The 12,314-nt window shown below is 36.9% G+C and overlaps 2 protein-coding genes and 1 non-coding gene across 4 annotated transcripts; 1 reads left to right on the top strand and 2 right to left on the bottom strand.

Moving 5' to 3' along the window:
* Positions 1-1,150: 1,150 nt before the first annotated feature.
* On the bottom strand, positions 1,151-8,107 carry LOC127423816 (protein FAM107B-like). Its single transcript, XM_051668436.1, has 5 exons — positions 8,002-8,107; positions 3,145-3,172; positions 2,845-2,989; positions 1,904-2,048; positions 1,151-1,430 (listed from the first exon to the last, which is right to left on the bottom strand). The coding sequence occupies exons 1-5, from the start codon at positions 8,047-8,049 to the stop codon at positions 1,323-1,325; spliced, it is 474 nt and encodes a 157-aa protein (XP_051524396.1). The 5' UTR covers positions 8,050-8,107; the 3' UTR covers positions 1,151-1,322.
* Positions 8,108-8,380: 273 nt separating this feature from the next.
* On the bottom strand, positions 8,381-11,287 carry LOC127423815 (protein CFAP276-like). Of its 2 annotated transcripts, none has more exons than XM_051668434.1 (5): positions 11,155-11,287; positions 10,867-10,983; positions 9,675-9,790; positions 9,382-9,497; positions 8,381-9,262 (listed from the first exon to the last, which is right to left on the bottom strand). In XM_051668434.1, exons 1-5 carry the CDS (start codon positions 11,230-11,232, stop codon positions 9,192-9,194), a joined length of 498 nt encoding a protein of 165 aa, XP_051524394.1. In that variant the 5' UTR covers positions 11,233-11,287; the 3' UTR covers positions 8,381-9,191. The 2 variants fall into 2 exon arrangements, with proteins under 2 accessions (XP_051524394.1, XP_051524395.1); XM_051668435.1 differs by having other exon boundaries at positions 9,675-9,724.
* On the top strand, positions 8,602-8,979 carry LOC127424779 (small Cajal body-specific RNA 2). Its single transcript, XR_007894526.1, has one exon. It is a non-coding gene; the product is annotated as a small Cajal body-specific RNA 2 (non-coding RNA).
* Positions 11,288-12,314: the final 1,027 nt, after the last annotated feature.

Here is a 12,314-nt window from a genome sequence, read left to right as displayed (position 1 = left end):
AAGATACTATGTGTTACTGTCATCAGTTCATAAATACGTAATATACACAATTTGTGAGAGCAACATAGTTCAGGTGTCTAATTATAGCCAGTTCAAACCAGACTGTTTGTTGTGCTAAAAAGCTAGACGCAGCAGTCTCTGTACGGCTTTTAATATTTGACGTTATTTTAAATACGACATGCTATGCTTACTTAAAAGGAGAGTTCACCAAAAAATGAAAATCCTGTCTCCTTTTACTCACCCTCTCGTCATTCCAAACTTTTGTGTTCCATAAAAGTCATACAGGTTTGAAACAACATGAGGGTGAGTAAATTAAATGGTCTCAACAATCATTTTTGGGTGAACTACCCCTTCAAATTCTTAAGTGGTCAAGTTAACTCACAAACTGCACTTTTGATCACTTATAATATATATATATATATATATATATATGAGAGAGAGAGAGAGAGAGAGAGAGAGAGAGAGAGAGAGAGAGAGAGAGAGAGAGAGAGAGAGAGATCAGTGGGCGTGATTGTAATAGACGTTCGTCCACCGTTACAGCGTCGTGTTTACATAGAGGAACGGTGGTTTGAAAATCAGTCGAAAAAAGCTTTCGGTGTGAACTGCCCCTACAAACGCTCTTTTGTCGCGGTGCTCTTCATTTACCTCCTGTTGTTACTTTCCTTATAAAAGCGGGCTGCGGCAGATGGTCAGCTTTCTTTCCCCGTGCCTCTCCGTGAATTTAAAGATCAGCTAATTAAACAGGCCTTTATTTCCATGTGAAAAGAAGAGTCCATGGAGATTTATCTCCAGACTAAGAGGGTGCAGATTTTGCAGATGTGCAACCTGTAAATGCAAAGGCAGCCCGAATCAAAAGATTTAGTTTGAGAAAAACAAATTTGGAAATAATGCTGCTGAATGCAACCCATCATGAGGTTTGGAATAATAATGCAAGGAAGCCTATAAATGCAAAGCAGTTTTTTTTTTTTTTTTTTTTTGGGGGGGCAATTTATAAAAAAAAAAAAAAAAGTTATTAAACAATATTATTGTATACACAGTAAATGGGAATTCATTTTGTGAAGCTATCACTCAGATACTATTTTTTTTTTTTCTTCTTAACAATTTTGGTAAAAGGAGAACACAATGTAATACAAGACAATGGCAGCTTTAATTTGACAAAGTTTACTGCACACTATTGTAACAAACTCTTAATATAGGACTACAATACTAAACTGCATGAAAAATTTACTTCACAATTACACAGAAATTTTTTTTTTTATTATTATTATTATTCAATGAAACAGGGTGTAAAAATGACAAGGCGTATCCTCCACACTCATCCTTCAGTCGTTTTGTTCAGTAATCTGTATGTGTCGCAGATTTTCTTTCACTCGTACAAATTCTGGAACATTCTTCTTGTCTTCTATACGCCTCTGTTCCTCCATCTCATACTGTAAACAAAGTATACTAATGTAAAGAGATTATGAATTGCCATGATTACTGTATGAAATTAATGGAGTTCACCCAAACTAATGTCTCCGTTACCATTCATTGTAAATGCTTTTTTTCCCATACTATAAAAGTGAATGGCATTTCTAACATCTTTTGTTCCATAGAAGAAAAAATAAATAAATCATACAGGTATGAAACGACATGAAGGCGAGTAAAAACTGATTTAAAAAAAAAAAAAAAAAAAAAAAAATGGGTCAACTATATCATAAAAGTACTATTGGTCATTTTTCCTTGTTTCCATCATTTCGAAAACCCTAAAAAAGGAAAACAGACATGCATACAACAACCCAGTACCCACCATCAAAAGGCTTTTGGTTTATCAGAGAACCAAATGTAACGCCATACAGCTGGCAAACCCATGACTTCTATTTTAGTGATCAGAAACATTATGTTGATAGAGAGTGGTCAGTACCTCCTGTAGTTTCTGCTGTCGCTTGCGGAGCTCCTGTTCCAGGTCAGAAGGAGGTTGGAGGGCAAGTTCCTCTTCCCTGTGCAGGTCAAGTCTCCTCTGCTGTAATACACGCTGCAATTCTGGTTTCTCCTCAAACAACAGGCCTCTAAGGAGAATATAAGAATAATAAATATCACACTCAACATAAGGGCTTTTAGCTTAGTTTGGAGCTGGCTAATCTCTTTGGGTTGGCGAGTTTAGTTTGTATGAATAAGTGCAGGTTAGTTTAGGTTTAAATCTTTATGATTGATTATTTTGCTTTTATTCTTAGCCAAAATAATAATAATAATCAACAACAATAATAAAAAAATATTGTACACCAACATAACCTTATCCCTTTTTATTAAATTGGAAAGCATAATTCTTTTCCTTTTAGATCAGGGCTCTTAAAATCCACTATTGGAAGGCCACCATTCTGTAGCTCCAATCTTAATCAAACACACCTGAACAAGCTAATGTTGTGGTCACACTAGGGTTTGAGCATGCCAAATTAGTTATAGCAACACTACAAACAACAGAGCTTTGAAGTTTGTGTTCTTTAAATTCAGCCAAACATTTACATCATTCATTCGGCAGATGCTTTAATTTAAGCAACTTACAAATGAGAATAATACAAGCAGAAGTTATTAATCTAAGATTTGGAATTGTAACTTTGGAATGCAGAGAAAGATGAAACTTTCGCTTGAGCTTCATCATTTCCAATCTCCTGCGTTTACATACAGTATGTATGATTGGAAGTGAATGGAGCTTAAAGTTTAGCATGTTTGCACCTAGGTATTCAGGATTACTTTAAAATTACAGGTAGGTGTGTACAAGAGCTGGACTGGAACAAAGCTCTGCAGGATGGTGGCCCATCATGAGCAGATATGAAAAGTCCTGCTTTAGATCCTACTCTCCCTCACTTCCTGTGGCCGAGCAGAAGCTCCTTATGGAGATTCTGGTGACTGGGACACTCGCTGGGAGACCCGTTCAGTTTCCTGAGCTGAAGGACTTCTTCTCCACTGTCTGCGCTCTGCTGGGATGCAGGAGAATGACACACATAATTCTCTACAGGGAGAAAATGAACATTTAGACTCAGCTATGCAAGTCAATAACAAATCATGGACCATTTCTGCTCTTTTTAATGTATTAGTTAACATGTAGTTTTAATAAAATATTCAATATATAATGCAATGTAAATTGTCATAGCATTGTGTCTGTACCTTTTCTGTGATGTCTAAATCCAGACCGCTGGAGAAAGAGGACAAGACTGTTAATACCAACATTTTACCAAATTAATACAGAAGTATAAATGCATAAAATGAAGGTGTAAAATACATTTGGTAAAAATTTCTTAAATTTCCAATTTCAAGTGTTATTTATGTCTTGCCAGCATGTCAACTGGCTGATGAAACAACAGAATTAAATTAGCTCTGTGGACTGAGGTGACACCTGCTTTTCCTCCTAGTTCAGTTTGGCTTGATGTACAAAATACAGGAGCGTGAAGCAAAGACATCTATAAATAGATTTCAGCACAGGAGAATTCTCAAATCATTTGACCTCATGACCTCTGATACTGACTCTTCCATTCGCCATTTCACATGCAACAAATGATTAAAAGATGGTAAACCTGGATTTAGGATCTGCATCTTAAAGACACACTAGAGGAAGACATATTATTAGGGGGCCAAGTGAAGCTGCTGGAACCCTATTGTAATTGTACTGATTTTCTTCTTTCATCTTTTTTTTAAATGCCCTAAAAGTATCTGGTTGTCAGAGACCATAAGTTGTGGAGACACCAAACTTGGCAGGATGATCCCAAATCCCCCTCACTACTCAGGTGCACAAATGCACACCCATCTGACCCTTGCACTATAATAAACACTTATGTTTTGGCTCAAAATCTCTGAAACCTTAAGGGCTAGAACTGAAATTATTTCCTCGGATTCCTTGAGTCAAGCACTACAAAATGTATATTTCCGATTTCATTTCCATCTATAATTTGTGCATTTGCCATTTTTAAAAAAAAATGCAAAAGCTACTTTTTCAAACCTCCTAGGACTTTAGTCCGAATGGCGTGCAATTTTGTATACATCATCTGCAGACCCTCATGACAAAAGGTTATCAAAAATTTTTTTTTTACATCAAATCGTTCCTAAGATATTAACAATACAATTCCTTCAGTTTAACGCGATTTGAGTAATTGATCGATATCCACTCAATCACAAACTCCAAATGACTCCATATAGTCAACAGAATGTTTAAAAGATGTCAAAGTTTTGTACAATTCTGTTCCTAGGGGGCGCTACAACTAAAAACAGTCACAACTTAGCAACCATTTGAGCAACAATGTTCAAATTAAATATGTATCTTCTTTGGTTCAAATGCTAACATATTCTTAAAAAATGGATTAGACAAATGAACAAAAATGGCCGCTGCCAGCCAACCAAATTTCAGCACCTTATAACTCATATTGGGAATGGCCAAAGGTTATGAAAATTACTATACACAAGCAGGGTGTCAACTCGAAGCCGCATATCAAATTTTGTGACAATTGGCCACACGGTGGTGGCATAATTAGCCAATTCGCATTTTTGCTCATAACTCCGGAACCGTATAGGTTACTATACAAATTTGTAGCTTCTCTGAATCCACCAGTGCCCCACAATGATAGTCACTTGAAATTCCATTTCCACAAGAAACTTTTTATAATTTTGATTTATTCGAAAAACCTACTTTTTCGAACTCATCCTAGGCCATTTGCCCGATTCTCACGAAACTTGGTATATATCATCTACAGACCCTCAGAAATGTATCAAAATAATTTTGATGTGTCGAATCATTCCAAAGATAAGCAAATATGTTTTGGGCATGGCCTATAATGACTAATTAGCCTGTATCTTGTGAGTGCAATTTTCAAACTTAATTTGTACACATGGACAAGAGAACACTCGGAGGCAACATAAGGAGTTTCATTAATTTTTTATGCTAGGGGGCATTATAACCACAGCATCCACAGGATCTTTTCTGTCAGATTGGTTTGTTTTGGTCATCTCGCCATATGTGCTTGGCCCCCGACAATAGTTGCTTGTGGCGATATTTATTATTAGTAGTAAAAAAAAATAAAAGTCTTGTAATCAGTGAATATGCATCCATAAATTTTTATACAAGACCATAAATTAATTAAAGACACCCACCTGCTGGCAATGCCAATAAAAAGATGGGACACAACCCATGTTTTTTGGTGGCATGTTAAGATCCAAGAATTTTGGGTGAGGGTTCAGAGATTTGTGTGTGATGTATTGGGCACTCAAATTTCATTTTGCCTCAGACTCTGTATTTTAGGCGATGAGGCAGTCATTAATATAGGGGATAAATGCATAAAATTTGACTAAAATCCTAGCCAGCGTTATGATCGGCAGACAGATCCTTCTTAGGGGATGGAAGTCGGATGGAGAGCCCTCATTTCAAGAGTGGTGCACAGAGATGGGCAGGGTAGCGGCATTCGAGGAAACGTCATGTAGAAGGCTAGGCAACTAGGATTCATTTAATACAAATAATGGCCTTTTTGGAGGGCTCTCGGGGAGGGGTAGTGGAGAGAGGTTTAGTTTTAAATGTGTGTGATTATTTTTTATATTTTTTTCTTTTTTTGTGTGTGTATACTCAAGTTGTGACCACAGGGATATTTGTTGAGGGTGGGGTTGGGGATTGGGAGGGGGAAAGGGAATAATGGGCGTTAAAAGTTGATTGTGAATATATGTTTTGCTTTTCTGTTTCAATTATGTGAATCAAGGGTTAATTGGAAAGACCATAAAATTCAGCCAACAAACAGATTCAGTTGGAACTAAAACATTTACTTATTGCAAAAGATTTTGTCTCTAGTCACCCTTAAAAAAAATGGAGGTCTGACAAACTTGCTGCAAACTTACATCTCATTACTTTCATATGTAAATGAGCTTATGGTTTGCAGCATATGTTTGCAGCTCTTCACTGGTAGTGGTGAACCTGCAGCAAATCTTTGGCGACAATGAAGTTCTGCAAATTTACAGCACGTTTGCCAGTACTCTCAATTTTTTGAGGGCTAAAGGAACTGCCCACATTCAGGAAATGACAAATCTCCAAATTCCATAACTATATCCAAAATCATCTTTAAGAAGACAAAAAACATACAATAGTTTACACCCAAAAATTAACACTTAAGTAGCACAGGACATGAGATCATGGGACCAAACATGTGTAACTTAATTCTAGACAAATTAAAATATTTTTAAACACAGCCAATTAGTTCCACTATGGCATGGAAGTGCATTTGCGGGCAGTATGCTGTTTATCTTATGCATGTCTCTATGTTTATAAGGGTAATCTCTAATCTTTCTCAGCAGCCAGGAAATCTCTCTCTCTCTCTCACTCACTCTCTCTCTGAATGAGACGCTAAGCTCCTGGGCACCCTGCCCACCATCCCCAGCAGGACATTTGTAATGAAGACAAGGATAAACAGGCTTACTTGGTCCCACACAGCCACACTCAGGGGACCAATTGTCTCCCAGCAATTGCAACCCCCCAACTGACCTGAGATCAGACCACTACAATAAAACGCACAGCTCTGGGATTCATTGTTTTACAAGCTGTGCTTGCTTTGAGTTAAAAGAGATGTCTTAAAAGGATGAAACAGTGTTATGCAGCTTCACAAGTGCCCCCTTGCTTCAAGGCACCTTATCAAGTGAGGTTTCATTTAAAATGAACCACAGAAAAATAGCTGGCCACCATAAACAAAATATACGCATTAAATTTTTCTTCAAAACATTATTCAATTCTTCTTCTGCGAGTTTACTGGCGGCTGCAAACCAACTAAATTGGTGCCAGCACTTACTGTGCTGGAGTGTGATGAGAAAATTAAGTCTAGGAATAAAAGGATGATTTCCTATATTCTATGTTTAAGACCATTATTTCTAAAGAATCTCAGTATTGCTTTAACTATTTTACCAGTTCCTGATCTAATATTTAAAATATTGCATAGAGTATCTTCTGTACATCCTGAAGCTTGTAGTTCTCTTAAGTTAAATTTTTTCCTGTTCATATTTGATACATTTAGTTAAAACATGTTCAACAGTTTCCATTTCCTGGCATGTATCACTTAAACCCGTGTTATGTTTGCCCAAGATGTGAAGTGTTGCGTTAAGTTTAGTATGACCCATTCTTAAGCGTTTGAGCATGACATGTTCCTCTCTATTTAAGTTATGAGTAATTTGAACGTGTCTTACATTGCTTTGTATTTTATGGAAATGTCTGCCAGTCTGACATGCATCCCAGTACTTCTGCCATTTGTAATAACAAGCATCTAAAATCAAATGAATTTTGCCCTTCTGCCCTGCTTAAATTAAAAAGTTTATATTATCTAATGTAAGTGCTTCCTTAGCCATTTTATCTGCTTTTTCGTTTCCTTGCACCTCCACATGTGCTGGTACCCATGTAAAATGTACTGAGATTCCAATCTGCCTTAATCTATATTAACTGACCAATATTTCGGTCAAGATATTATCTCTACATGTTTGAAGGCTTAAAAGTGATGCTGTAGAGTCCGAACATGTCAACCTTATCTGGCAACACTATCTTGACCAAACCAAGTACCATTTGAATAGCAACCAACTCTGCATTGTACACTGATGTCCCATCCGTTAACCTCCCAAAGATTCCGATTTTAAACTCTGGTACATAAAAGTCTGCACCCGTTCTTCCAGTGTCAGGGTGTCTTGAGCCATCAGTGTACACTGGAAGAAATGCATAATGGGCAGTTCTAATATGTTCCAATGTTATAGATTTTATATTGTTTCCACTCTTCCCTTTTTGAATGTATTCATGCCAACTTTAAATAACCACAGGGGGCATCAGGGATATTGTAACAGTTGGTCCAAATATTCTAGAATCTAATGACATTTCTTCTGACGTAATTCAATTAAACTCAGTTATTCTAATTGTAGGAACCAGACAGCCAGCCATAAGGATTTACTTTCTCTAGCAAACACCAGCAATCATGAATGGTTCATACATAAACTCTCTAACGCCAAGCAGACAACACTCACCTCACCACATACGTTTGACTGCTTTTTTGCTGTGTTCAAGTCCAGCATTGTTCGACTGGTATATGGAGACTGTAGTCTGTGGGCCACTGTGCTGTTCTGTTTATGTTCTGGTAATAGACGTTACGTTGAAGCTGATTACGCCATTCAAGATTAACCTGCACCTACACGAGGCACACAGGATGCCAGATTAACTAATTACCGTAGACATCAATGCTGAATTTAACTCCCTTTCTGGGATGGAGACATGGACGCTCCATCTCTTTATTTCTTAAGTTATATAAGAGAATGCCGACTCAAATCTTAAATTTCTGCATAAAATACACCAAAGGTAGAAAAAATACACATGTTAAAATGCGTTTTTATTTATTTAGTGAACATTTTTGACTAAGTAGGCCTGCAGTTTACAAGGGGGAAAAACATATTTGCAAAAGCAGTAATTCTTCTACAAGTAACGTTTATCAATCCATGCAATGCTATTCACAGTATGTTATAAGCATGCATTTTCAAGATTTTGCACAAGCTCATTGCATTATCGACCAAAAGAGGGCAGTGTAGTTTTTTGGGGGATGGTTGAAATGTTTCCCAAGATGCCACAGTCCTATTTAATGACGTCAACCAGGATGTGAGCGATCATTTGAATGAAAGTCGTGTATGTTGAGTGAGTGCGAGTATGCGAGAGTGACTGTTTGTGTGAATGTGTGTGTTGTGAGAGTGTGCGATCAATTTAAAAAATCTACACCGTGATCTTATTTGATCTGATCCGAGTTTGCCCCTGCTCGGATTCAGAGATGATAATAACCGACTCGGGAGCTTCTGTAGCTATGACCGTGAGGCATTTTCACACAACTCGGGGCATCCGCAATTGAATTTGTGGTAAGAAATGATGAATCTATCAGATATACTAGAGCAAGCAGGGTGCTGAGTTTCGGCCCAGTGTTCCCCGTTTGTTCAGTGAGTATAGAGGCGATTCTGATCTTTCCATAACTTCTAAAAGTGAGTCCCTGGGGTCAGTGTTGAGCATCACGGAGCTGTAGTGTTTGCAACCTTGTAGCTTTGTCTTATCAACATGAGGAAATCATACCAGCATTGTTTTTGCTACTTTTATTTTTCAATCCCTTGTCCATGGCAGTGCAATTGTGTTTTAACAACAAACTAACTGAAAAACGAATAGTACATTAGGTCGTTTCAAATTACGAGGAGTAAAATCCGCCATCATGCTTCCTTGAATAACCTCGGTTTGTAGAGGCGGTGTGGTGGGACTCTGTAAATTAAAGAAGAAAAAACTCTTAAACCACGTATGTATTGAGTGACACCATATTGCTGTTTAGAAAACCTTTTGAGTGCTCTATGGTTTCAATAAAGGCATTACACAATTCTCACCTATTGTTCCTTTAATACTGTATATAGAAGCTTTCTGGGAGTCGGCCCACATTTTAAATCCTGTGTTTTGTGTCTCACACATTGGAGTTTCCAGTAGTTCTTTGTTTTTCAGTGTCCTGACAGAGAAAACATAAAGGTGTCTGGGAGATTCAGCTTTACAGAGACTTCAAAAAAAAAAAAAATAGTGACATAAGAATTTGAGTGTTTATGCAGTTTATCCTGTATTTAATCATTTAAAAGTATTTCAAGCTAAATAAATTCAGGATTTGCCTATATATTAGAGGCTTGCTTACGCATGGTCCTTGGCAAAAGTTTCGCTCTGTATCAAGGTTTGGCTCTTGTTCTGAAATAATCCAAGGTGATGGTCATAGGTTGATTTTAGATGAATGTCCAGACTATCCCTTGGTGCCTTGTAACACAATTTTACCAGTCAAAGGACTGCAAAAACTTTATTTCTAATGATTTGAATAAGAATATGTTTCTTACAGGCCATGGTTTGGTCAATTAAAAAATAAAATAACCAGTAGGGTACAACGGGGCTAATGGCCCCTCAGGGTAAAAGGCACATTTTATTTCCCCCCAAAATGCTAAATAGCAATAAAAACTACCACAGTGCTTTCCTCAAAACTTTATTTTTCTCTATGAACTGAAAAATATTCCTGATCAAAGTGTGTAATGTCAAAAGGCTGATATTGATGCGATTTGATCTAATATTTAATAATTTTAAAAACGTTGCAAATGCATGCAAATAAATGGTGCACCCTTTTCTGAAGTGGTTATTTTGAATAAGCATTATCTTAATTTGTTACTCAAAAAATAAAAAAATACTATCTTGCTGTCTCAAAATTATTTGCATTTGTTGTTACATTTTGCCCTATAACTATTGCCCCTATATCTACACTATGTCACTAAGCCCCTTGGGGACCTTTAACTGAATTATGTGGGTCTTTTACCCCGTGTGTTGACTTTTTATTTTTTTTATAACTGAATTTTAATCAGAACAACCTTCTGTTATTATTTCTTTTCACACATTATGTTGCTCCAATATTTAATAAAATAAATAAAAAATAAATAAAAATGTTGTGTCCAGAAAAAAAAAAAGCTACGTTTCCTTAAAGGTGGAGTAAGCGATTCTCGAGAAAGACATTGATTGATATTTGAACTCAACAGCCAAACAAACAAACCCCTCCCTTCAGTGCTCCTTCAGAAGCTCCGCCCCCCACATTCGTGCCCGTGCAAGAGTTTTGTGTGGATCGGTCTGATCCACTTTGTTTATTTTCCCATTTACAAAGCCAGGGCTGTTTATAAACACCGGATTTTTTTCAGCAAACACACAGAACGGACAGCTAGCAGACCGTTAAGAGATATTCGCAGAATTTGACAAACATTGTATTGGATTAAAATGACTTACTCCACCTTTAAAGTGTGCCTTTAGCCCCATTGTAACCTAAACTAAAATCCTCATTTGAAGGCAAATCAACTCACTATAATGTCATGATAACATATATTTTGACGAGAACTAGCCAGCGTTGCCATGTTGTGGAGTCTCCTCCAAGGTTCATCATTTTGGGCGAGATGAGCTGGCTTGTCATAAGGCAGTTTCTGGTAATTTTCCACAAGGCCAAAAGAAGTGAGAAATACATTAATTATGGTGTGCATTAAGGTAACCACAAAAAGATGGTTTAAAATGAATGAACTAGATATGTATCCTTGTATACCGTTTCATTGAAATGAGGCCTCTTTTAAAGTTTGACATTCACATTTCGAAATTACCTGAATGTCCTTTCTCCCCGTGAAAGTATGGTCGTTCTCATATCTTGGGAATGGAAACGGATCTCGTTCTCGTGGCATATTCTCACAGGTTTTCCAGCTGTGTCTGTTGGAATGTTTCAGATCGATGGTTCGGGATCTGTTTTTTCTAGTATCACTGTTGTCCCTCCCACTGTTGCCTAGAGACCACTTGTGTACGGAGAACAGCGCGAGGCATGTCGCATTTGGGTGGAAACATTTACATGATTAAGAGAGTTTATTATTGGGTTATTAACTGAGCAGTTTAATGCAATTTCCTAGACCGGAATAAGGAATTTTTCTGTTAAACTGCACGTTCCAATTGCTTTTTTATAGTATACAATAGGGCTAAAGGTGCCCCCGGGGGTAAAAGGCACATTTGATTTTATTTTTTCCCAATACAAAAAATAACAACAAAAACTACCTCAGTACTTTCATAAACGCCTGTCACTATGTACTGCAAAATTTTCTTGATCCTTGAGATCATTGTGTGTAATGGCTAACTGTTGATATTGAGGCAATTTGATCTAATATTAAAATAAAAAATTATGTAGCTAATGAAAGTCCCTGAAATTCTCACATTTATTTAGAGAAAAAAACCTGCTAATTTATTGTTTTCAGTTTTGTTCAAAACCGTAACTGTCCAATAAGTGAAAGGATTGTATTTGGGGTAAAGATTCCTCCTGTTGCAGGGACTTAAGGCCCCCATAAAACACATAGTTTTTCTTAGGGAATAGATTTGTTATGTAAAATGTTCAAAGTGGGCTCACACTGACTGATCCGATCACAACAGAGATTCTTTTGTTTATAGAACACTTCAGATGTTATGAAATGCCTAAGGTGATTTAAATTAACAGGTAATGGGTAACACTTTTTTGAAGTGGTTATTTTAAATAAGCATTATCTTAATTTCTTACTCAAAAACATCTTGCTGTCTCAGAAGTAATTTCCCAATTGTAGATCAACAGAGACCTTTTCTCATTCCTATAATGTTACTCAAACCACCTGACAGAGCCATAGTCTTGATATTACTCATAAGGTCTATCAGGAAATAAAATGCCCCCATGTTTTACAATTGCTGTCGAGTGTTCATGAATATTTAAGACTTCAGAGTGAGTGGGAAACGAAAACAACGTGATCATTTT

This window comes from Myxocyprinus asiaticus, chromosome 33 (assembly GCF_019703515.2).
Source record: "Myxocyprinus asiaticus isolate MX2 ecotype Aquarium Trade chromosome 33, UBuf_Myxa_2, whole genome shotgun sequence".
In the NCBI taxonomy this organism is placed as follows: Eukaryota; Metazoa; Chordata; class Actinopteri; order Cypriniformes; family Catostomidae; genus Myxocyprinus; species Myxocyprinus asiaticus.
This window is presented reverse-complemented; position numbering and strand designations above follow the sequence as displayed.